Genomic DNA, 23,441 nt, shown 5'->3' with positions numbered 1-23,441 from the left:
ATGTTGTTTTTGACTCTGACCAGCTTTAATGGGCATACCTAGAAATTTTCCAAAACCAATCTTATTCATGGTTTAAAGTAATATAAAATTCTGCACATTTTGAAGTTATAGAGAACTTCAGAGATTTACTCAGAATTTCAGACTATTTGCTTGTTTGTGATTTGTCACCAAAAAGAAATCATGGTGAGCTTTCATAGATTTTCCACCAGGTACATCAATCAGTTCTATTGCAATACTACAAATTTGTAATATCTTGAGTGACATCAGATGATTAGAATCTGATAGTACAATTACTAGCATGAGGATCCCCACTTATATTTTGGTAATTTTGGTTAACAAGCAGAACAAACAATTACTCTCAAACTCCGTGTTCTCATCAAATCTGTTATATTGTCTTGAACCCTGTTATTGTTGCTAAATGTTTGCTATTTGAAAACATGATTTTGTATTTGCTGAGATATGCAGTGGGTTACTGGAGTGCTATATTTGTACAACAGCAGTTTACCAGCAATCTGGCAATGAGATGAATGTGCAATTGAGGAGACCTTGAAAAGTGGATTTTCCCAAGGCAAAAGTAGCTCACTGTGCATGGTTCTCATAATTTGCAGTAAATTTGCAGTGTGTTTTACTGCTAATAGTTTGCAGAATGAATAACTTCTGAAACCTGGTTATTACTTAAGTCCATATAATTTATCTCCCAAATAAGAGACTTCATCAGAAACTTTCACATCTGTATTTTGGTAACAGTGAGATATTGCTGCTACCACAGATTTTTGAAGGTACCTGTTCAGTATTTAAGACAACATCTGTCTGTGAGGAGCTTTCTCTAATAAGCTTCCTGTGCAATTCTTTTTTTCTTATGAAGCTGGTTGCTGAAAATCTGCATGTTAGAAGCTGATTTGATAACAGATGGCAAACCCGTTTTTCTTCTGATTGCCAGTATTGACACAGTATCTTAATGGTCTCAAAAAAAATTTGCAGGAGCAGTTGGTGACAGTGTGAATATTTTTTTTAAAATTTGTTTCTTGATTAGGTAGGTTAGCACTGTTTATGCTTTACAAAAGGTAGCTTTATTTCCGTATGAAGAGCTAGAACATTAGTTAACTCAAAAGAATGTTTGGGCAATTAGTATGCTCAAGTTACAGTATTCCTATTAGGAAAAATAGTTATCAGTTTTCAGCCACATTAGTGTTTCCACAGATAAATTCAATCACTGATTTTAATTATTTCCTCAAATAAGAAATGCAAGAAAACAATCATGAGACTGGAGAGAAATCAGTGTATTGTAGTATGCTCTCTCCCTCCTGGTGAAGACATTTTCAGGTTCCAACATCTAATGAGAAACTTCTGGAGTCATACAAGGGGAACCTAGCTAAGCTCATTTAATTGCACAGCAGCAGAAGAGTGCATGCATAAGGCATTAATAGTGGAGATAACTGGAATGTGAGAAAGTGAGGAGGAAGGTTTTTGTAACTGTAGGAGGACATGGACAGCCTGGCCAAAATAAGTATGAGCAGAATGAAGGTGGTATGAAGGTCTTGGTATTATTATATGTAGATGAGAATTTCAAGCTATCGATGAGCTTTTTTTTCCTTCTATCCAGTCATCTTTTACAATTAGAAGCAAGAAAAATAACTAGTTTCAATTGTGCTTCAATGCACAGTCTAAGTGTCTATGACTGTAGTGTTGTAACAGTCCTTGTAAGAAATAAATGTATGTTTCAGTGAGAAGTTGCTCAACAGTTTAAAATTATTCTTTCTTCCAAAGCTGTGTCATTCAATGGGTGTGGTGGACTGAAAGATGTGATTCATGCAAAACATTATTTTCCAGTGGGTGACTCTCCATTTTAGCTTAGATAGTCTTTAAAGATCAGCTCCTATTAAGAACTTTCTAGGAGCAAGCTTATGAGAGCATGACTGAGAAGATGACTGTGATATCTGGTGTGATGTCAGGGTTTCAGAGCAGAGCAAAGCACCTGTGTGGTGAACGTACGTGTACTAGAATCTCTTCTATAGGTGAGAATTGTAGTTGGTCAGGACAAACATAGTATAAGCCCAATTCAGTGACAGAAATATTTCGATTCCTGTGGTACCAGTGTTTTTTGCATGGATTTTTGGAACGTCATAATTGTAGACTTTGATATGTTACATAATCCCCCTGCTTTTTTCAAACTGAAACTGCTTTATCCTTTTCTTTTGCCTTGTACTCTCTAAACTGTAGTGTGTTATGTGCAGCTAATGCCATGAACTGAGAGAGCAAATGTTCATGCTTTATGTAAAGCAAGGAAATTGCTTTCAGGCCTGATACACTCTATGTGCCATACATGCTTTTATAGCTTAGGCTAAATTGTATTGGACGCCTCTTTGGTTTACTGCTTCATGAAATGTGTCACTTCACAAGGTCTTCATTTGTATATGATTGAAATGATTCGTAGTAATTACAAAGGAATAGCAGGCTACAAGTCCTAGAGTCCTGTAGTTCAGAATTTCCTGTCTAGCAGACACTTTGCTGTATTTCATTCTCCTATTCAAATTAAATATAACATCCCAAATGCTTGGTGACACTTTGGGTCTGAAGTACGTTGTAGTGTTCTCCTGGCTTCTACATGTCAGTCAGGAAACTGAAATCTGTTAAGTATATTCAGAAGAGTAATTTCTAAAAGTTGAGGAAAAAGCATGCAGGTATTCTTTGAGCTTAAAAGCTTTGACATTTTTGTGCTTTCACACATCTCAGTGATAATTCTTCATTGTAGGAGGAGTTTGGAGGCTTTTGGTGGGAAGGTTTGAAGCTGCTGGTATTTGAGAACAGTGGGATTTGGAATTGGCTTTGAGTTTTCAACACTAAGATGGAATTGTGTATCAACTACTTTTGGATGGGAAGATGTGAAACGATGTTCTGCAGATCACTTGCATTTCTTCTTGTACCTCTCCTTTAACAATTTGATATGTTAAACAGTGTTACCTTTTAATCTGTCTTCATGCTTTTAATAAAGGTTTTTTTCCTCATGACTCTTTTTCCCTTTCTCCAGGCTGTCAGATGATACAACATTTTTTCCAAGAGTAATCCACATTTTTGGAATGTCTTCTTTATTACTAGGCTGGAACTGAATGTGAAAACCTTTGCTTTAAAATTATGTTTTCATTAAATGTTAATCTTTGAAAATAGTTCTTTTCCCCTTAGCTGAGCACATCTTGGAAGCGTTACACCTAACCCCATATGGTACATAAAAGAATAGGTTGTCAAGCTGAGCTATGTACAAGTTGGGGAGGAGGGTAATTAGAGGGCTATCTATGTGGCTTCATAGTCTAGAGCTCGCTGGTGAAAACGCATCTGATTCTTGTATCAGTCTCCTGCCAACTCTAACCATGCTATTGATAGGGTGCTGAACACAAAGGGAGATTCTTATGCTTTTTTTGGGTTATGGCACGTTACTGGAAGATACTCTCGTGGATTCCCTCCATGGAGCCATTGCTTGTATAGAATGGTAGAAAAAATCTAAATAGTTTTTGTAGAACTAGCTCATTTTACATGTACTTTTTCTATCCTAGCATGTTGTTCTGTACAATCGCCTAGAAGTACTGATGTGAGAATATGCCATTCTCCTCGGGACAGTTATTTTAAACTGGTTTATGTCGGTGTTGTAGTGTTATGGACCTGCAAATTTTGTGTGGTCTTGTGAATTAAGTAGTCTCTGAGATACCTGCTAAATGCTATTTAGAATGGAGGGGGAGGAAAGTAATAATTGAATTAATAGCCTTTTGCATACTTCTTACAAAATACATCACTGGCTAGTATGCTGTCAGCCTGTATGTTAGGCAGCTCGTTTGATATTTGAAGCTTCAGGTGAGGTAACACTGTTTTCAGGTGGACCTCTACTAAAGTAGTTTGTATTTCTGCAAAACACAGTAATAAAAGTAAATAAAGCATTCTGAATACAATATACAAAGTAGAAGTAAACGAGGAGAAATTCGGAACTGATTTGGATATTACAGTACAAATGCTTAATGCTGCTGACATAACATTATGATGCTTTTTAATACCTGATAAATAAAAGTATTATGAAAGTATATCATCAGAACTTTGAATACCATAGATAACTACCTCTGTAGATAATTGGAAATTTGTCTTTGAGGGTGACTGAACAACATATCCATGTGACGCAGTTGTTTCTGAACTGTGTTCCAGTTATAATTGGAATGTATCTTTTCTGAATTGTCTGGAAGCAGTGTTTTAATTTGTAATTCTTCCAGCTGCACTGCTGAATTATTGCCAGTCTGTTGACCTTAAGGTAAATAAAACCTGATCAAAATCCTGTTCATGAGTATGTGCCAGAGTTTTAAATATACTGAAGAAGCAGTGTTCTTGTATGTTTTTGCATGCGTAACGTGCTTCAGTGTTAATGTATTTTAAGTGCACTATTGAAGTAACTTTAAAAAAGACAAAGCTATAGAACAAGGATTTTGCTTAAACTACCGCTTGTGAAATGCCTTTGAAAAAGACACCTGGTTTCGTGGGTAGGATCCTACCTGAAAGCATGACATTCAGCATTTTGACCAAAAGCAATTACTTGCACTTACAAGGCAGGAAACCAGGAATACTTTCAGTATACAGGTGTGTTAGTGAGCTGGTTTTGCACAGTAATACTGGGGGGTTTATGGTTGATGGAAATTTTGTTTGGACCAAGGATCAATAAGATGCAGTTTGCTGATGTTCTCTGTGTGTTGGATGCCACCCAGTGGAATTTTTGCTTTCCATCTTGCTTTTTAAAAACACAGTACCTTCCACAAGGATGCTTTAAAAGACCTATTTTACAGCTATAAAAAGCAAACACTAAAAAAAGCTCATGCACAAGGGGACACATTAGGGTAGAGTGGGCGAGGTAGCTTGAATTCAAGTATGTCCTAACATCTGAGTGGTTGATACTGCCACCTTAATTACTGACAGCATCTTTGAAGATTTCAAGTTGTTTCATATTTTAGCTTTGAATAAAACGTTACTGAGAATTTAAGGAAATTTTTTTTAAAAATTGAAAATGTGTTCGTTTGTTTTGCACTGTGATGGATGGGTAAATATAAGTCTCAGTTGTTAATTTTTTTTATGGTACTTCTACTGTGCCAGTGTTTAATACTATTCTACTTTAAGTATAAGAGCACCTGATTCCACCTTATTTGTCTTTTAACATGTTAAAATAATGCTTTACCAGATACTTTACTGCTGTTAGCAGATCCTTCTTATTTAGAAGGTTGGTGGGAACAAACTGAAGTTTTTGAATCGATGGCTAGTGCTAATTCAGACGCCAGCTTTCACAAAGAAACTCAGATGACTGTGATGGTGGTAAAATACAGATTTTATGAACAAATACAATATTTGAGAATTTTTAAACTTTCAATTGTAGCCTGCTGTTGCTTTTAATTTGGATGTTATTGGCCGTTTAATATTTATGCACTGATATTTGAACCACATATATAAGTTTATTTTTTATTTTTTGTTTTTTTAGGTTAAAATGGGTTTACTGGTAGACCTGACCAACACCACTCGATTCTATGATAGGAATGATATAGAGAAAGAGGGGATTAAATATATAAAGCTCCAGTGTAAAGGGTAAGTTGTCTGCACTTTTTAAATATTTAGCTTTTAATTTGAAAGATCACACTGAAGTAGTTTATTTTTTTTTCTCTTCCCTTTCCCCCAGCTACCTCCTAATCTGTGTGTGTCCTGTGTTTTTCAGGCATGGTGAGTGCCCTACACCTGAGAATACAGAAACATTTATCCGTGTATGTGAACACTTCAGTGATAAGAATCCCTCAGAGCTTATAGGTATGTCTTCTTATATCCCATCATTAGTTTTTACTGTTAATTTATTTCATATCTACTCATAACTGTGTTCTCTCATTCTTAAAAGTCTAAGCAAAGGAATTTCCTCAGTACAGTGTTTATGCATATATAGACTTGATTGCTTTTACTCCAGAAACTAGTGTGTTTCTGCATCCATCAGTTTGATGATAGCTATCAACTTAAAGTGGAAAAATATACAAGCTTAAGAACTGTCTACAAATACATGATACTTGCATTGTGTTTTTGTGACTTCTGGTGATACAAATGCAAGTTATGTATTGCCTAAGTATTGTTTTGATATTTGATGGTCAGGTTTACTTGAAGTCATATTTGATAACTGAATGATCAGAGATTCTTTAGCAAATCTCACAAAGCACCTGATTAATTGCTGAGTCCTTCAAGTCGTACCCAACAGGAACTGGTTGCAGACATTAGGCTAAGTTTTTTTCCTCTGTGGTGTACTGTCTCACAGTGAATATTTGAATGTTCTTAAGGATAATTTTTTTTACCCAGAGCACAGGAAGTTCTCAGTTTAATTTGGGTGATTTCTAGTTTTAGTTAAAACCATTTTATTCTGATTTCTGCTAAGCATATTGATGTTCAACTATATCTGCAAACCGTCAGAGACAAGAAATTACTTTGCAGCTGAGTTTCCAGAGTCAGTATGCATGTAGTCCTCAAGCCTCTTTGATGATAGTTCTGTAGCCTTCCTGAATCTGACTGTCTGTGTGACTTAGGAGTGCATGGAACAGTTGTTTGTGTAGGTGTCATTGATAAGAGCTTGGTAAACTAAGCTGGTATGTTCATACAGTTTAGGATTCATGCAGAATCACAGGATTGTACAATAGTTGAGGTTGTTGGAAGGAACCTGTGGAAATCAGCTAGTCAGTTGCCCTTCCTTAGCACAGGGCCAGCTAAAGCAGCTTGCTCAGGACTGTGCCAGTTTGGGTTTTGACCATGTCCAAGCTTGGAGACTCTACAACATCTTCTGGCAACCTCTTCTAGTGTTTGCTCACCCTTACAGTATACAGAGTTTTATTCCTTATGATTAAACAGAAATTACTGTATTTCAGTTTGTACCCATTGCTTCTTGTCCTGTCACAGGATACCACTGAGAATCTTGTTTTTTTTTCAGTGCTTGAGAGATTTAGTTTAGGCACACACTTTCCCACATAATTTTCTTTTAGATACTTAGTTATTTCTTTATTTCACATAGAATGTAATTTTAATTTGAGATCTATGTTTTCTTCTCTAAACTGTAATGCAAATATGTGATATGAAAAATGAGGGACTGCTAAATGAGTGAGTGGGATTAGTCATCAACAATATTTCAAGCTCTGGTGCAAGTTCTGAAATATTGCTGATGACTGATCCCACTCACCCTCATTTAGCAGTTCCTCATTTTTCACTCTCCTTTCACTTGGTCCTCCACTTGGTCCTCCAACAATATTTCAGAACTTGAAATATTGTTATGGTCAGCAATTTATATGGAGCATGGGTAGCATGGTGATATTCTATGAACAGCAGATCCATTTAACTGGTATTTCAACTTTTTTAAAATGCCATTTTTAGAGTTGAGTCACTAACTTTTTGACTTCTATGAATTTTGGCATGTTCTTCCATTATTTGGATTGTTTCACCTCTGTGGAAGAAAAGTCAATTAGAGTCGAGAAAAAAATAATATGTTGACTAAGCTTTTAAATAACCTGTGGTTTAGGCTTTCTAGTAAAAGAGAAGTGTTGGAATTTTCCATTTCACTTCCATGAATTACTGATAAGTTGTTTCTGGTGCGGGACACTTGTTTCCTCTGACAGAGCATCAGAGGGACTGGTGTGAGGGATGTTTTTATCAAAAGGAAAAGCAGTCTGCAGCAGTGATAGTACTGCACCCTGTGTGATCTTTCCCTTCCAAGCTGTTGGTCTCATTGCTGAGATGCTTCTTATCTTTGTTGTGTGTATAAAATTATTGACTTACCCTTCTTGGTAGCAGTAACAGCTGCAGGACTTATTGATAGCAATTGTGTGCATTTTCATTTCCAGTGTCAAGATTAGATATGAAAAGAGATGAAATGTGAATGATAAGTGAACAAAATTTTCTATTCAGCTAGAACAGGATGGAAACTTTATTTTTGCAACTTGAAGGACTGGGAGCATGCCTGCCCACCTTAAGGAAACAAAATGCAAAAGTTTTGCTTAAGCAGAAAACAAAGAATAAATGTTTGCTGAGAACAAATTCTACAAGGAAGCTAAAATTCACTTCATTCGATGCAAGTTACACAGTTTTTAATATTATTAAATGGTTAGAATGGATGAATCCAAGAACTTCATAGTAGTTTTTGCCTTGCTTTATAAAGAAGGGAAGCTTGGTGGGGTGAGCACAGAGCGTGACCCTGATACAGTTGATACATATTTCTATTTACCCATATAAAGTTTCTGGTTTTTATCAGTCTACTCTTTGTAGGCCTTTTTTGGATCTCCAGTAAAAAAATAAATACTTGCAGTGTAGGGGAGCGTATAGAGAAAAAGATAGATGTTCACATTGTATCTGAATAAGCATCAAGTGAATTCTTGCTAAACTTACTTTACTAACTATGGTAGAGAAATAAGTTAAATCAGTAAAAGCTTAAGTGACTTGCTTCATGGTGTCGGGTCCTGCACTTGGGTCACAACAACCCCATGCAACGTTACAGGCTTGGGGAGGAGTGGCTGGAAAGCCACCTGGCAGAAAAGGACCTGGGGATATTGGTCGACAGCCACCTGAACATGAGCCAGCAGTGTGCCCAGGTGGCCAAGAAGGCCAATGGTATCCTGACTGTATCAGAAACAGTGTGGTCATCAGTACTAGGGAAGTGATCTTACCCCTGTACTCGGCACTGGTGAGGCCACACCTCAAATACTGTGTTCAGTTTTGGGCCCCTCAGTACAAGAAAGACACTGACGTGCTGGAGCGTGTCCAGAGAAGGGCAATGAAGCTGGTGAAGGGTCTAGAGCACAAGTCTTATGAGGAGCGGCTGAGGGAACTGGGGTTGTTTAGCCTGGAGAAAAGGAGGCTCAGGGGAGATGCTATTGCTCTCTATAACTATGTGAAAGGAGGTTGTAGCGAGGTGGGTGTCCGTATCTTCTCCCAAGTAACAAGCAATAGGACGAGAGGAAATGGCCTCAAGTTGTGCGAGGAGAGGTTTAGACTGGATATTAGGAAAAATTTCTTCACCAAAAGGGTTGTCAAGCATTGGAAGAGGCTTCCTAGGGAAGTGGTGGAGTCACCATCCCCGGAGGTATTTAGAAGTCATGTAGATATGGTGCTTAAAGACATGGTGGTGGACTTGGCAGTGTTAGGTTTATGGTTGGACTCAATAATCTTAAAGGTCTTTTCTAGCCTAAACGATTCCATGGTTCCATGGTCAAAACTGAAAAATATGTTAATATTAAGAATAATTGCGTTTTGTAGTGGAAACTTTAATACTCGAATATTTATAATTTAAAATGTAGTATGAGGTAGAGGCAGCATCTTGCCCGAATCCTTCATGACATTTTTAATGGCACAAATTTTCAGACTGGTTTGTTATCACTAGATGGTGCTGTTGCCTTGAGAGGAAAAAAAAGTTCCATGCATTTGACTCTTCTCCTTTCGCTGGGGAAAGAATTCAGTAAAATAGAGGCTGCAGACTTAATTCTTTTTTTCTTACATTGAAAAGATAAGTAATGCAAGATGATTATACTACTGTATAGTTTTCTTTTTGTAGTTTTTTTTTTTCTTTTGCAAAATTAATGTCTGGTCTTAGCATGGTAATAGCAAATTTGAAATAGAATTGTGGTCTATTGACACCACTTTCAAGCTTGAGGTAGGGTAATCTGGATATGATTTTTATGCCTGATGGTGTGAAATGAATGTAATGCTTGTTGAATCCACTAAAAGCACAATTATTGAATTTGATTGTATTGTCTTCTGATAAGCATTTGAGCAGTCATAAAAAAATACTTTGAATCTTATCTGTATCAGCCATATTTTAGTTACATTAAGTAAGTGCTCTTGAGTTGGGATAAACTGAAGTGTCCTATATTCTTGTTGCTAATAATTTGCAGAAGGAATGTAATAAAGTGCTTTTTAGGCTTGTATGCCTTATGTGATCTGGGCTGCCTTGTTAGGAATGGAGATAACTCTTTAATGTTACTGATGAGGGTAGGAGGATTCAAAAACATACTTGTGAAACTAAAGCATGCTTGTTAAAACTACTTGCAAATTATTATACCCTTTTGTTGTTTTGTCTAGGTGTCCATTGCACACATGGTTTCAATAGAACTGGATTTCTGATCTGTGCCTTTTTGGTCGAGAAGTTGGACTGGAGGTAACTTTGAATGTTAATTCTTAGGGATTTGTTGAGAGTGACCAAAGACATATTCAATATGTTTCACTCATTGTCTTGACGGCTATCCTAACATATTCACTGTTTGTTATTTTAAAACTGCCTACTAATCTTCAGCAAACACCAATACTAACATTATTCTTATCATCCTTTAGTAGATTAGCCTGTTTCAGTCAAGCTTACCAGCTCCAGTAGGTCAAAAGTCAGCTGTACCTGCTGTGTGTGGGTTTTTAGGAGTGTATATATTGTATTGTTGTCTCTTCCCTGTGACATGTCCCACATTTTGAGTAAGAATGTGGAGTTCAGAAATGCCTGAAGGATTATTTCGCTTACTACTTTATCTTTTTCATGTAGGTTTACATGGAGGTGGGTTTTTTTTTTTGGGGGGGGGGGGGGGGGGCAGGGTTGGGGTTTTTTTGAGTTCTGATGAGAAGAGATTAGCTAGAACAACAGTAGAGTGACATAATTGCTTCTGAAGGGATGGGAGGAGACAGATGTGTTTCCATCTTGTTGTTTGACTAAAGTCTACAGCATGCTTCTATACAAATTCACTTGGGTTTTTTTGTGATTTAAAAATGTTGGTGCCTTCATAAAGAGTAATGATTGTTTTCAGATAACATCAGTGTAAAAATTAAAAATTGCCTGTACCATGCTGGTGGGCATGACTTTTGCATGTTTGGTAGTATTCACGAAACACTTATTTCCTTGCTGACGGGGTCCCATGCAAGGCATGTTTCTTAACAAGCCCCTTAAGCATTCTGATGATACTTCTTGTATGGTCCTTTAAGGGAAGAAAATTCCTGTTGCAGCATTTTTTTTATGACTGGACATACAGTTATTTGGTGCTTAGCACGTATGTGCAAGCTGTTTGCAAAGAACTAGGTCATTGTTGTCTGTAAGTAAACTTGGAATAAAGACATTGGAGTAATGGAGACAACACCATTAGTAGTGGGTGGCTGAATCTTGGCAGAATCTTAGCTGATTATAGGAAGCAGATACAGATACAAATATCTTCATAGTATGATTCTAGTTGTTCCTATGAACTAGCAAATTTGTATGCTTTTAATTTAACAATTTAAAAGCAGCATGCAGTAATTAGATTCAGAACTGGTCCTTTGTTCTGAAGAGGAAATGCGCTTTTATCTACTTGAATCTCCTGCTTTTATGCAGTCTCTATTTTCAAACCTCTGTGGGAAAAGCCTTAAAACTTAATGTGGCGGGTGCATCTGTCCCAATAAAGACTGAAACTTCTTGATAGCTGAAAGGAAAGAGATAAAACTAGAAGCTGCAGTCTGGGGGCTGAGCCCAGCCCTGTGGTGACTATTGCCACACACACACCCCTTGGTTGAGGGATAGGAAAGGCAAGGCTCTTCAGTTGACAGACAGGGCCCTCAGCCAATGAAATGCCTCAGTCAAGAGAAATTTCTTGACTGCTGACCATAACATATGACTACAGATCAGACTCGACTAGGCTATAAATGGAACCCCACTGGAAGACAAATGGAGGCAGTCCTCCTCCGAGCAGTGGGCCTGCAGTTGGGGACTCTCCCCTTTGGTTGGGACACTGCCCAAGGTAACTCCTTGAGATTGAGAGCCCTCATAGGTGAGTGATATGCACATTTTGGGTCATCATTCTACAGCTTAGGAGTTCTTAAGTTGGCTGTGTAGTATTAGTTCCATTTGACAGACATCTGAACTTGTAGTTTACTAATGTTTCTCAGAGTGCTAAACAATTTTTATTACAATAAATCTCATTCCAAGTACGTGCCTTGTCTATTTTGAGAGACACTGTGACACGTTACAGCCATATCTTATTTTTTTTTGCTTCATTCAGGTAGTTAATTGTATCAGGTTTGTTCATCTCTTATCAGACTTTTTTAACAGAACGTCCAGGTAACACCTGGTAGGGAAAAATGTCCACAACAAAAGAATGAATTTTGGCAAGGTGGTAATTAATGCTAAGCTTTGTATCAAGATAAATCCGATTTGCTGCATTATTTTTTAAAATAAGGCAGTGTTATTTGCTGATGAGGAAATAAGATTTTTCTGATGGAAAAATCCATCCATATTCACTCCTTAAGCATATGATATAGGAGTGCTGCTGATATAGTGTGAATACTGAGATGTATTTTATAGTTAAAGAAAGGTCATCCAGACTGAAAGCTCTCCAGCTAGTGATCAGAAACCTTACTTGATTATCTTTTTCACAACTCATTTTTTCCAAAGACTGCTATGTTTCTAGAACTTGAAAAATACGTTTTCTTTCAATTAGGTTTCTGTGCATGAAACCTGTGTGCTACCTCTTTTGGCTTTTGTTGCCATCTATTCCAGAATAGTATAGAGTTCTTCTAATATAATCAGAAACAAATTTGAGCATCTTTCAGGCTGTGTTGGGTTTGTGTGTAGGGGTTTTTTGTAGTGGGAGAGGGGGTTATGGTGGTGGTCTCCTGTGAGAAGCTTCTCAAAGCTTCTCTGGCTCCAAGTTGGACCCGCCTTTGCACCAAGGCCAGGTCAATTAGCGGCAGCGGCTGCACTCTGGGATAACGTATTTAAGAAGGGGAATCTGGGAGGGGGTTGGGATTTTGGGGAGGAGTTATGAGAAGGACACCTGCGCAAACACTGAGGTCAGTGGAAGGAGGAGGAGGAAGGGGGAGAGGTGCGCTGAAGCGGAGACCCCCCCTGTATCCCATGATGAGATGTCAGGACCGACCCCCTGCCACCCATGGGCATCACTGGAGGAGCAGAGATCTGCCTGTGGCCTGTGAGGACCCCTGGGACTCTGAGGGGAGAAGCAGCCCCTGCTGTTGTAGTTCGGCACTGGAAGGACTGCAATGAAGCTGGTGAAGGGCCTGGAGAATAAATCTTATGAGGAGCAGTTGAAGGAACTGGGACTGTTTAGTTTGAGGAGGAGAAGGCTGAGGGGAGACCTCATCACTCTCTACACCTGCCTGAAAGGACATTGTAGAGAGGTTGGTGCTGGTCTCTTCTCACAGGTAATTAGTGACAGAACAAGAGGGAATGGCTTTAAACTGCAACAGGAAAGGTTCAGACTGGACATTAGGAAAAAATTTTTTGCAGAGAGAGTGGTCAGACAGTGGAATAGGCTGCCCAGGGAGGTGGTGGAGTCACCATCCCTGATGTGTTTAAGGGTTGTTTAGATGAGATGTTGGGGGTTATGGTGTAGGGAAGAACTTTGTAGAGTAGGGCTGATGGTTGGACTCGATGATCCCAAGGGTCTTTTCCAACCTGAATGATTCTGTGACTGCAACACATGGGGGTGACCCACGCCGGAGCATCTGGAGACGAATGCATCTCCTGGGGAGGACTCAGGGCGGAGAGAGTTTGTGGAGGACTGTCTCCCGTGAGAGGGGAAGACGTGGAGCAGGAGAAGAATGTAGAGGAGTGCTTCCCTCCTGCTTGGAGGAAGACTCGGGGAACTGACTGCACCCCCCTCCCCTGCCCCTGTGCCACTGGGGGAGGAAGTAGAAATATCGGGAACAAAAGCTGGGCCCGGGAAGAAAGGAGATGTGAGGGGAGGTGTTTTAAGATATGGTGATGCGCTGTCCCGTCCCATTCTGTCTGTTAAGTGTTGATTCTGTTAGTGCTTGAATTAAAGTGATGTTCTTGTTTTCTTCCCCTAACGAGTCTGCCTTTTGCTTGTGACCGTTTAAATGGGTGAGCTAATCCTCCCTGTCCTTACCTTGATTCCTGAGCCTTTTTGTTTAATTTTTCTCCTTCCCAGCGCTAGAGGAGGAGGTGGGGGGGGGAGGAGTGAGTGAAGGGCTGCCTGTCACTCAGTTGCCCTCTGTGCCTAAACCACGACTTGGTGTTTCTGTCTATTATGGAAAATTTGCCTCAGAGTTCTCAGACTCTTTCCCATACTGTATAGATCAAACCAAAAAAGCCTTTTGTATTTAAATTCTTTTTCCCATTTTAGCTATGTCTTTTCCCTGTTCCAGTGTCAGGCTATATTATCTGACAAAAAAGTCTTTTCACAGCATGTAATATGTGCTTTTGTTCCAACCTTTAGGATGTGTGCTTGTCAAGAAGCCTAACAGGGGCATGTACCTTTTGGGATTTCTCCTCAGTTTTATTTAGCAAGATTTCTAAATGTTGATCTGTGGAGCGTTACTGCTCCACACAGCCATGATAATTCAAGGAGAGAATTATGTCCAGTGTTCCCTGTTAAACATTTTCATAGGATCTATGAAAATAGCAAAAATAAAATTCTTGTGCAGTGCTTCTCTGTTGTATATTTTGGAGTGCTTTCCAGCTGGCTAGTAAAGGTGCATGGTTGTTAGTTTTGGTTTCTCTTTTTTTTTTTTTTTTTTTTTGTGATCCTGTCTCCAGTTTATTAAAGCACTTAGTGTTAGCTGCATACTAAAAGGCTTATGAATTACAGTTTTTAATGAGAAACTTCTGGAAAGAGAAGTAATTTCAAAAGATTAGGGTGCTTCTTCCCAGTGTGATGGCAAAACCTCTAATGAAAGGAAAGCTAATTCTTAGGGGGAAAAATGTAGCCATATTTGAATTTCAACACTTGTATTTTTCTTCATTAAATTTGTTCATCCTTTTCTTTGGTCTTCTTTGTCTTCATTCAGTCCTTAAGTACTTATCTATGTGTTACCCATTCCTTTTCTGTAGCAATAATAAAAGTTTATTTAGGTGACCAGCAGACCACTGTTAGCTACAGTAAGGAGATGAAGCAGTGCAAGCTGCAGTTACTTTGGAGAACATACGCAGTGCCTACATAATTATGCAGAATCTTGTGCAAGAGCAACTGTTGCCAGGCTGATCTAAGTATGATGTTTCAAATATAATAAAATGTTTTTGCAATTACTAGTTTGGATTTTGTTTTAATTCTCAGTCCCAATAAGTCTTATGTTTGATAAGGCATAACATGACTAAAACATGTAAATTAAGGATCCAGAGTAATTTTCAATTTTTATTTGACAGTATTGAGGCTGCTGTGGCTACTTTTGCTCAGGCTAGACCACCAGGTATTTATAAAGGTGACTATTTGAAGGAATTATTTCGTCGTTATGGAGATGAAGATGATGCACCGCCACCACCTGAGCTACCAGAATGGTGCTTTGAAGAAGATGAAGAGGAGGAGGATGATAATGGTAAAACAGGAGGCCAAGAATCAGAACCTGGATCGTCAAGCTCTTCCTTTGGCAAAAGGAGAAAAGAACGCCTAAAACTGGTATTTTTGATTAAGACCTTAATATTCTGATTGCTAAACTTATTTTCATTAACTCATTGTCAACAGTTACTACATAATATATGCTACACAAGTGTCAGTGCTCTTGCAAATGAGGACTAGTAGTATTATCTCTAACCAAGAAAAACTGGTAGATTCATTGTAAGCTTTCTTATGTTTCCTACACGAACCTTGAACTTTAACATTCAACACTTCAACTATTCCAGTTGTAAAAATGACTTTAAAATTTTCTAATATAACTATTATTTTTTTGAGTTGAGAGATAGTAAAACGCTTTTTAATTATTCACTCTATCTTTAGAGGTGAGATGTTATGGGGGAGTGTTTGTAAACAGTTTTTACTTATTTTTTGTAGCTGTGTGGATGAAATTCAGAATTTTTTTAATTCAGTGTTCATTTTGGTAAATATTCTTACTTTTGGAAATTCTGGAGGATTGAGAATTGGATTAGCAAAAAGCAATAAGAGCTTAAAAACCCTGAGGCAGCTTTGAAATTATATTTTGTTCAAAGCTGTTGTAACTATATAATGATAAGAAATATGGCTGATCATTTACTGTGATTATTTTGACATACATCTGCATAATTCTGGTGAAATAAGTTACTGTAGTTGCCATAGTACAGAACTAATACTCAAATACAAAGAATATACTTGTATCATCTGAAGACTAATGGCTCAGTTCTTTCCAAGTTCTTGATTCTAATTTTATCTGCAGATAAAGTAGGGGAGAATGTTGCTGAGTGCAAAAATAGATTCAGTTCTTTTTGCATAATACTGAATTATTTTACTTGTGTGCTGAGGTGTGTTTGTTTGCAAACACTTGGAAATCCTCATATGAAACATGCTTCAAAAATGCGTTTTGTTGTTACTGCAGCTGCTCAACGTGGTTTACAGATGGAGTGTGGAAGAAATTAGCCTGAAGGGAATAGAAAATCTAGTCCAAAGAAGCACGATGAACTTTGAAAACTTTCAAATAATCCATCAGCTGGAGTAAAAAGTTGCCCACGCAGTAAAAATCCATAGTAAAAATATATTCAGAGATATAGCCATTACCTTCATTAGCCTTGCAGTAAAACATTGATACCTAAAAAGTTTATTTGGGCTGGAATCTCAAAACTGGTTTTTTTGATGCATTAGCAAATGAGGTGTGCTGGTGAGGTCCAATGACAGCCTTTTTTCAGCAAGTATAAAACTAAACTGTTTAGCAGGAATCATGATACTGGCTTCCCAGGCTTTTTCTTACCTGCCACCATAGTTTTTTTGAAAGCTGGAAGCTAAATTATACGAATAAGCATATTAATAACTAAAAGTTAATTATGAGTTAGAGAATTTATGAAAGAAAGAATCATCTAGTTAATATGCATATTCGTATAATTCAGTTTTGCAGCTCTGGAGGAACATTCTTTGACATGAAGAGGAGGAACGGGGAGAATGCTTTACCATGGTTCTTGGCTGGCAGATTGGACTGCTTCTTAACTCAGTAGAGATGGATACAGTCTATTTGTGATTCCTTGTAAATATGCGATCTACGGGGGGAATGATTATCAGGTAAATACCTCTTGCTCAGATTATCTTACTTTACTGTCTAAAGGGCTAAGTTTTCAGCATTATGTTGATTTCCTGCAGCAGATGTTTTCAGCCTTCTAGTTTGACTTTTTCTCTAAACACCTAGGGGTAGACAGTGTCAAACTGGAGATGGCTGTGGTGGTGGTGTGAAATGTTTTCATTTTGACCCAAATCTTTGTGGGAACAGAAGAAAATTTTAGGGGTAGAGGAGGAGACAACTCCCAGACATCTCACTAGGATAGTGAATAGTCGGAAGCAACTGCCCAACTAACCTGTGAAGTGAAGCGAGTGTGCTGTCCATTTCAGAAATTCCATCTTGGATGTGACAAACTTTACTGCAACACCTTGCACAAAAACTTCCGTATTTTGGTGTCAAAAAGTCTTAGACAGCCTTTCTTTTGTACACTACAGAAACTGTGGGAACTGTTAGACCATAATGCCATTACAGTTTCCTTTGTCATCACCCGAATGTAGCTGACGGGTAACAGCAAATCTGTTTGCTGTAGTCTCAGATGCTACCCAGGAAATCCAAACATGTTTTGATTTTGTCAGTAATGATTGTAGCATCGAAGCAACGTTATTAACTGATTCTTAGAATCTCCCTTCAGGAGAAAAATACTTGATTTTGCAAATAGGACAAGAAGTTATAATTCTGAGCCAGAATCTTCAAACTTTTCATGGGTCAATGGGATCTTTTACTGTTTATTAAGGAATGCAACCTGTTCTAGTCCCATGTAAGTTGCATTACAGGGTATCATACATAGTGCTTGTGAAATGGATGATTACATCTCAAACAGTCTGGAAGAGGTGGTAGCTGTTAATGATTTTCTTCATGATTTTGAGTGCAGGTATCTTGTGGTCATTTGCGAGACAGGGAAACCATTAAACCTAATGGCTGACATAGTTAGCAAGGATAATATTTATTGCTTAACTATCAAAGTACATTGATTCTATTAGTGACTTTATTTTTTTTCTGCCTAACCTACTTCTTTTTGCCGAAGTTTAACCCCTGTACTTAGTGTTCTTGATGGATATGGGAAAAAGATTTTTTTTTTCTGGTTTTGCAACAGCATTTTATGTACCTGAATATAGGTATAATTTCCTTTTAGCCTTCTCTTTCTCCACATGAAATGCCAATTTGTTCACTTTTTCTCTATAGCCCATATTTTTTTTACACTTCTGACCATTCTTGTCATTCTTTGTATTCTGTCATGATGATTCACATTTTTCTGAGATAGTGGTTCCTATGATTGAACACAAGCCTATAGTTGGGATCATCCTAGTGCTTAATAGGGAGGAATTAATTTGACATGTCTTAATGCTTCTGTTTATACATCTCAATAGAACTGCCTTTTACAAGACAGAACACTACTAATTCAGCTTTTGGACTTTTGCTGCCTCCATATCTTTTTCTCTAATTATCTACCAGTGTGTGTTTGTATAATTGCTTATTCCTTATTAAGTGTAGAACTCTGTTTATACTGAATTGCACAGTGGTTTTTTTCAGCCCATTTTTAAAATTAAGGATAACACTGAATTCTTAAGCTGCCATCACAGTCTGTATCCCTGTTACTAAATTCACAGATGTCACAATAATAAGAATATGCTAATAGGAAATTTAGGAAAACAAATTAATTCTTTTATACCTAAAGCAGATCCCACAGATCCTCCTCAATATATTCTTCCATTTTGTTAGTGAAACACTTAACTCCTCTGAACCTGGTTTTGAAACAGGTTTGTCTTCTGTTTTATAGAAGTTACATCTACCCCATGTTTTCCGAGTTCCTCTGAGAAAAAGGCAAGCAAACAAAAGACAAGCCAAGACAAAAGCCAGCATCAAATAATGCTATATTTCTTGCTTCTCCCAATTCTGTGAAGCCTGTTTCATCACCAAAACCAAATGATTAGTTGAACACCGTTGTTACTGAGTGCCAGTCAGTATAATTTTATCTTTTTTGCTTGTACATGCTTAGAGGCAGTTCTTGTAATTTGATCCTGTATTTATAGGTATTAAATCTAAGCTGATCACTGTAACTCCCTGGCTCTCCCTTCCTCCCTTGTAGGAGATGGGGACTTTCTCTCTTCCTGATATGTTTTGGAATGTTTCTTGTCCTCTGGAAGGCAGTCTATGGGCATACTGGCACTTGATCAAGTCTGAGTAGCTGAAGATGACTGTCACCCAGGCTTGGTGATAGCCACTAGGGCCAGGGAGGTGTGTATTTGGGCCTTTCCCACTCACCCACTCCTCCAGATGGTGTTTAGGATCTGAACCAACACAAGGTAATACACATTACCACTTCTTCAGCTGAAGTGATGGGTGGAGGGAGACAGTGGCAGGTGGGGAGAGCTTGATTAGTACAGATGGTGTGAAGGTTGTGCAGGGTATAGATACTCGGTGCATGTAGTTACCTTGGATCCATTAGGGCTTATAACTCTTGGCTTAGTAGCAGTGCTGAGGAGCTGAGGTTCTTCTGGTGAGCTGAGTTCTCTGGCATCTCTGCACCATGTTCTCCAGTGTCCTCTTTCCATGGGGGGGTTCAGCAATGGCGCAGAAACTGTGTGGATCTGGCTCAGTTTTGGCACCTTATCCAAGGAAATGTCCTCGTGAAACCTGGAACGCTGAGTTACCTAAGCCCAAGTGACTCATCTTGTTGTTGTAGTGCTGTGCCTTAGCCAATGAATATACTCAATGTAGATAATCTGCAAGAGACACTTTCAAATGCAGGCACCAGTTTCATGTTTATGACTTTTTCTTTTCTGGAAGATCTTTCCTGTTGCCTGCATTTTGCTTTAATCTTAGAAGTCATACTGCCATCACACTCTGCCATTATTCTGAGAAGCAAGGCACAACCATCTTCCTTTATTTCGTGGTGCTCTTAACCACTTACTCAGACTTCAGACAACATGCTGGCCAGGCATGTGTAGCTGTCTGCTCCCCTCGCCCAGTCACCTGTGTGCTGTTGCACCTGCTGGTGCCCACATAAGTAATATGGGATAAGTGATGCGCTGAAAGTCTGTGGAGCTTAAGGTTACTAAGGTTATGAACTAGTGTATTTCTTTAGGAGGTACTGTTCTCAGAACACGATTTGCTGATGCAGCTGAGCCAATCTTAACTAAATGCAGGCTGTACTGAAAGCTGTGGTCCTGCTTTCCCAGCACTCCTTGTGTTCCTTCTGCTTCCCTTGTGCTGGCACTAGTGCTGACTCATCCTGTGGTGAGCTAGTTTAGGATACTAGTTTGGCAGAAAATTAATTATTTATGATGTTATTTTTGCCAACTTAGTTCCTAGACTTGCTCAATAATAGTACAGATCAGTGCCACAGTGTGTGGAAAGGGGAGGGAGCAAAAAGGCTCCTTTCATCAGTAGTATGCAGCTAGATTTGTTTTTAAGGCAAGTTTAAAACATTTTGGAGAACAGACATGAAATACTTGTATCTTCATTTGCAGGATTCATAGCTCAACAGGTGAAACTTCATGCTTTGATCTTCTTAGTCTGCATTGAAAATTATTTGAGATGCTGTTGAAATAAGTCTGGTTGATTTGTGATCTCTTTAGAAATCTTTAATTATGTAGCTTTGTACACCTGATGGCTTTAATGTGTTCTGTTGCACAGAATTTGTTTCTATTCCACTCGTCATCAAACCTTCTCCAGAATACACAAGTTATTTTGGAGTTTTATTTTCAGTATTCTTTTATTGATCTCTACTTAAAGATTCTGTGGCATTCAGGGTGGCACTTCCACTTTAGTAACCTGGTTTAGATTGAGAATAAAATTATGCAAGTATATTTTTACACAGATATTTTGTTACAAATCAGCTGTTTGTTTTCTCTTTTGTTAAGAAGTTTGTCTTACATCAACTGAGAACCCTCTAACTTTGCTGCTGCATAAGTACATTCATTCTTTCAGCTGTTTTCCCTACAGTGTAAGTTTTCAGTTTTGAGACGTATAACGTGGTAGATCACCCGGGTGGAGGTGAAATCCATGTAATTGAACTTCTTGTACTGGAATTACCAGCTAGGTCTGATGAAATGAACATATTTAATTAAAAACATGCATCTTATTTGGAGGGAGAAAAGTAGGAATTAATGTCTTCATCTGCTGAGATTTTTGTTTAAAAAAACCCACCAAAAATGCTGTGTCTAAAGATGTTTTCCAGTGACTTTAGTTCCCTAATTAGCAAGCTACTTATGTTTATCTCACGTTAAATCTCTACAGTTAGTGAGCAGCTCTTACTTTCCATGAATCAAGGAAACCATGGAATTGTTGGTCTAGATATGCTATTTATGTATTAAAAAATTTTTAATTTAACACATCATAGGTCAATTCTGTTCTCAGTTTCCAGTTTACTTATTTTGAGGCCATACTTTTTGATACACTTAAAAGTGGTGTCACAAAGACTTCTGCCAGAAAGAGTTTTCTGACCTTTAATGTACAGTGATTTGCTCCAGGCTTACAATACTGTTAGGTTCAGATCCTCATCCACAAATTTTGTATACTAAGGATGATTAATTTGATCCCTGCGAATTCCATGTGACCAATTTACGATTAAATACTTGATACTAGTGTACTTTCTTTTTAAATAAAAACATTTTAGTTACAAATGAAAAATAGTGAGTCAGACTGATGCTGTAGCTTGACGTGGGAACTTGAGAGTACTAACTAAACAGTGCCTATCCCTTACCATTTACCTACTTTCATTTTTTTAATTATTATTTTATTTCCACCCCCCGTAAATAACTCAGTTCCTGGGTTCATAATATGACTCACTAGTGAGTTTATTGGCAAAGCTCAGCTGATATATCTTGGTATTTGGGGGTAAATCTTTAAGGAGGCATATTTAAGCTAGTATTGCTTGAGTTGTAAAAACAGACTTATTCTTGTATTGACATGTTCTGATCTACTTTTATGAAGGCTTAAATACTAATTTTAAATTTTTTTTATTTAGGGTGCAATTTTCTTGGAAGGAATAACAGTTAAATGTGTGACCCAGGTGACAACACAACCAAAGTTAGGAGGAATACAGCAAAAATGTCAGCAGTTCTGTGGATGGGAAGGGTATGAAAACATTTAAAACTTGTTTATTTATACTGTCTAGAAATAATTGTTTCTAGTTTTGCAGAAGGAAACAGCTTATTGTAAAAATGAAAAAAGGTGACTATTTTTGGATGGATTGTTTAAAAAAAGCCTCAAAAACACTCAACAGTGAAACAGATGAGGATCTTGCGTTGTACTATGAAATGGAATAATCAACTGTTGATACTGAGAAACAAGATTCTGGAACTGCTTTTCCATTGAGATAACAAAATGTTTTCAGATTAATTGTTGCTGAACAAATTCCAAATGTAGTCTAGGCCAGGTATTTGTGTAAAATTTATTGCTTGCTTAAGCAGTAGACTTATTTATACAACTGCTATTACATTCCAGTATTGAGGAATAATACTCGTTTTTATAGCCAACTTGGATTTGTGTCCAGTGTTAATGAGAACGTTGATTTTAATGTACCAGATTCTGAACTCCTTTCCAAAGCTGATGGTCTAGGGAGCTGCTCACAGTGCTTCCTAACTTGCTGATGCTTATAGTTCTTCTAGTGCTTGTAATTTTGAATTCAAATATCTCTTCCTCCAAAGTTAAAACTTTGAAGTTCCATTAATTTAGTGTTTTGTCATAAATACCCTTGTTCTTATCAGATAGGCATTTGATTCCTTTTGCAAAATACCTTATTGAGAGGATGTTCTAACTCAAAGTTAACCTTGCAGCAAGTCTGGTACAGGGTGTGACTTCAGTCTAATGTAGAAAATGCATTGCCTTGTGTGACTGTTTATTGCAGAACATTAATAAACATGGTTCTTTTTTTTAGGTCTGGATTCCCTGGAGCTCAGCCTGTTTCCATGGACAAGCAAAATATTAAATTTTTGGAGCAGAAGCCATACAAAGTTAGCTGGAAAGCAGACGGCACTCGGTACGTTCATTTTAAATGAAAAAGAAACACCTGGTAAATTGAGTAGATGGTTTTTGTTTTCTGAGGAAAGTGAATTCTCTTGTACAAAGGACAAAGCATATTCTAACAACAAAACTGACTCCAGAGATTAATTTTTTTTGCTGTCTTGGTACCTGACATTTGCTGAAGTTTGTAGCCAAGTTTCTTTTTAGCAGTTGTTCTGCAGATGGACTGTTAACTGCATGTACTTTTATTCTTTCCATAACCCTTGCCTGTCTGTCAGCCAAGACTTGCCACCAAGGTCTTAGATAATCTTAGATCTAACAGTAAGAGTTTGTTAAGCTAAAGAATTAGTTTATAAAAGCTAAATTAAAACTTCTAGTCGATCCTCCAGAAGCTGGGTAATATTAGAAATTTCACAGGGTTTTTCCATTCATACTGTGATCCTTTGTTCAAACTTGTAGTTCTGGTCAGCTAAAGAGTTAATAGTTTCATCTTCCCATACCAGTTCTCTTAC

At 37.8% G+C, this 23,441-nt stretch overlaps 1 protein-coding gene across 1 annotated transcript in view; it reads left to right on the top strand.

The window, feature by feature from the left end:
- The window catches only part of RNGTT (RNA guanylyltransferase and 5'-phosphatase), a 195,492-nt gene that overhangs the window by 8,489 nt on the left and 163,562 nt on the right, over positions 1-23,441 (top strand). The window contains exons 3-8 of the mRNA XM_074862047.1: positions 5,498-5,601; positions 5,729-5,817; positions 10,105-10,180; positions 15,155-15,404; positions 21,932-22,041; positions 22,844-22,945. Of these exons, the coding sequence (XP_074718148.1) occupies positions 5,498-5,601; positions 5,729-5,817; positions 10,105-10,180; positions 15,155-15,404; positions 21,932-22,041; positions 22,844-22,945 (731 nt within the window). The remainder of the gene's footprint in view (positions 1-5,497; positions 5,602-5,728; positions 5,818-10,104; positions 10,181-15,154; positions 15,405-21,931; positions 22,042-22,843; positions 22,946-23,441) is intronic.

Source organism: Strix uralensis, chromosome 3 (assembly GCF_047716275.1).
Source record: "Strix uralensis isolate ZFMK-TIS-50842 chromosome 3, bStrUra1, whole genome shotgun sequence".
Lineage (NCBI taxonomy): Eukaryota > Metazoa > Chordata > Aves > Strigiformes > Strigidae > Strix > Strix uralensis.
This window is presented reverse-complemented; position numbering and strand designations above follow the sequence as displayed.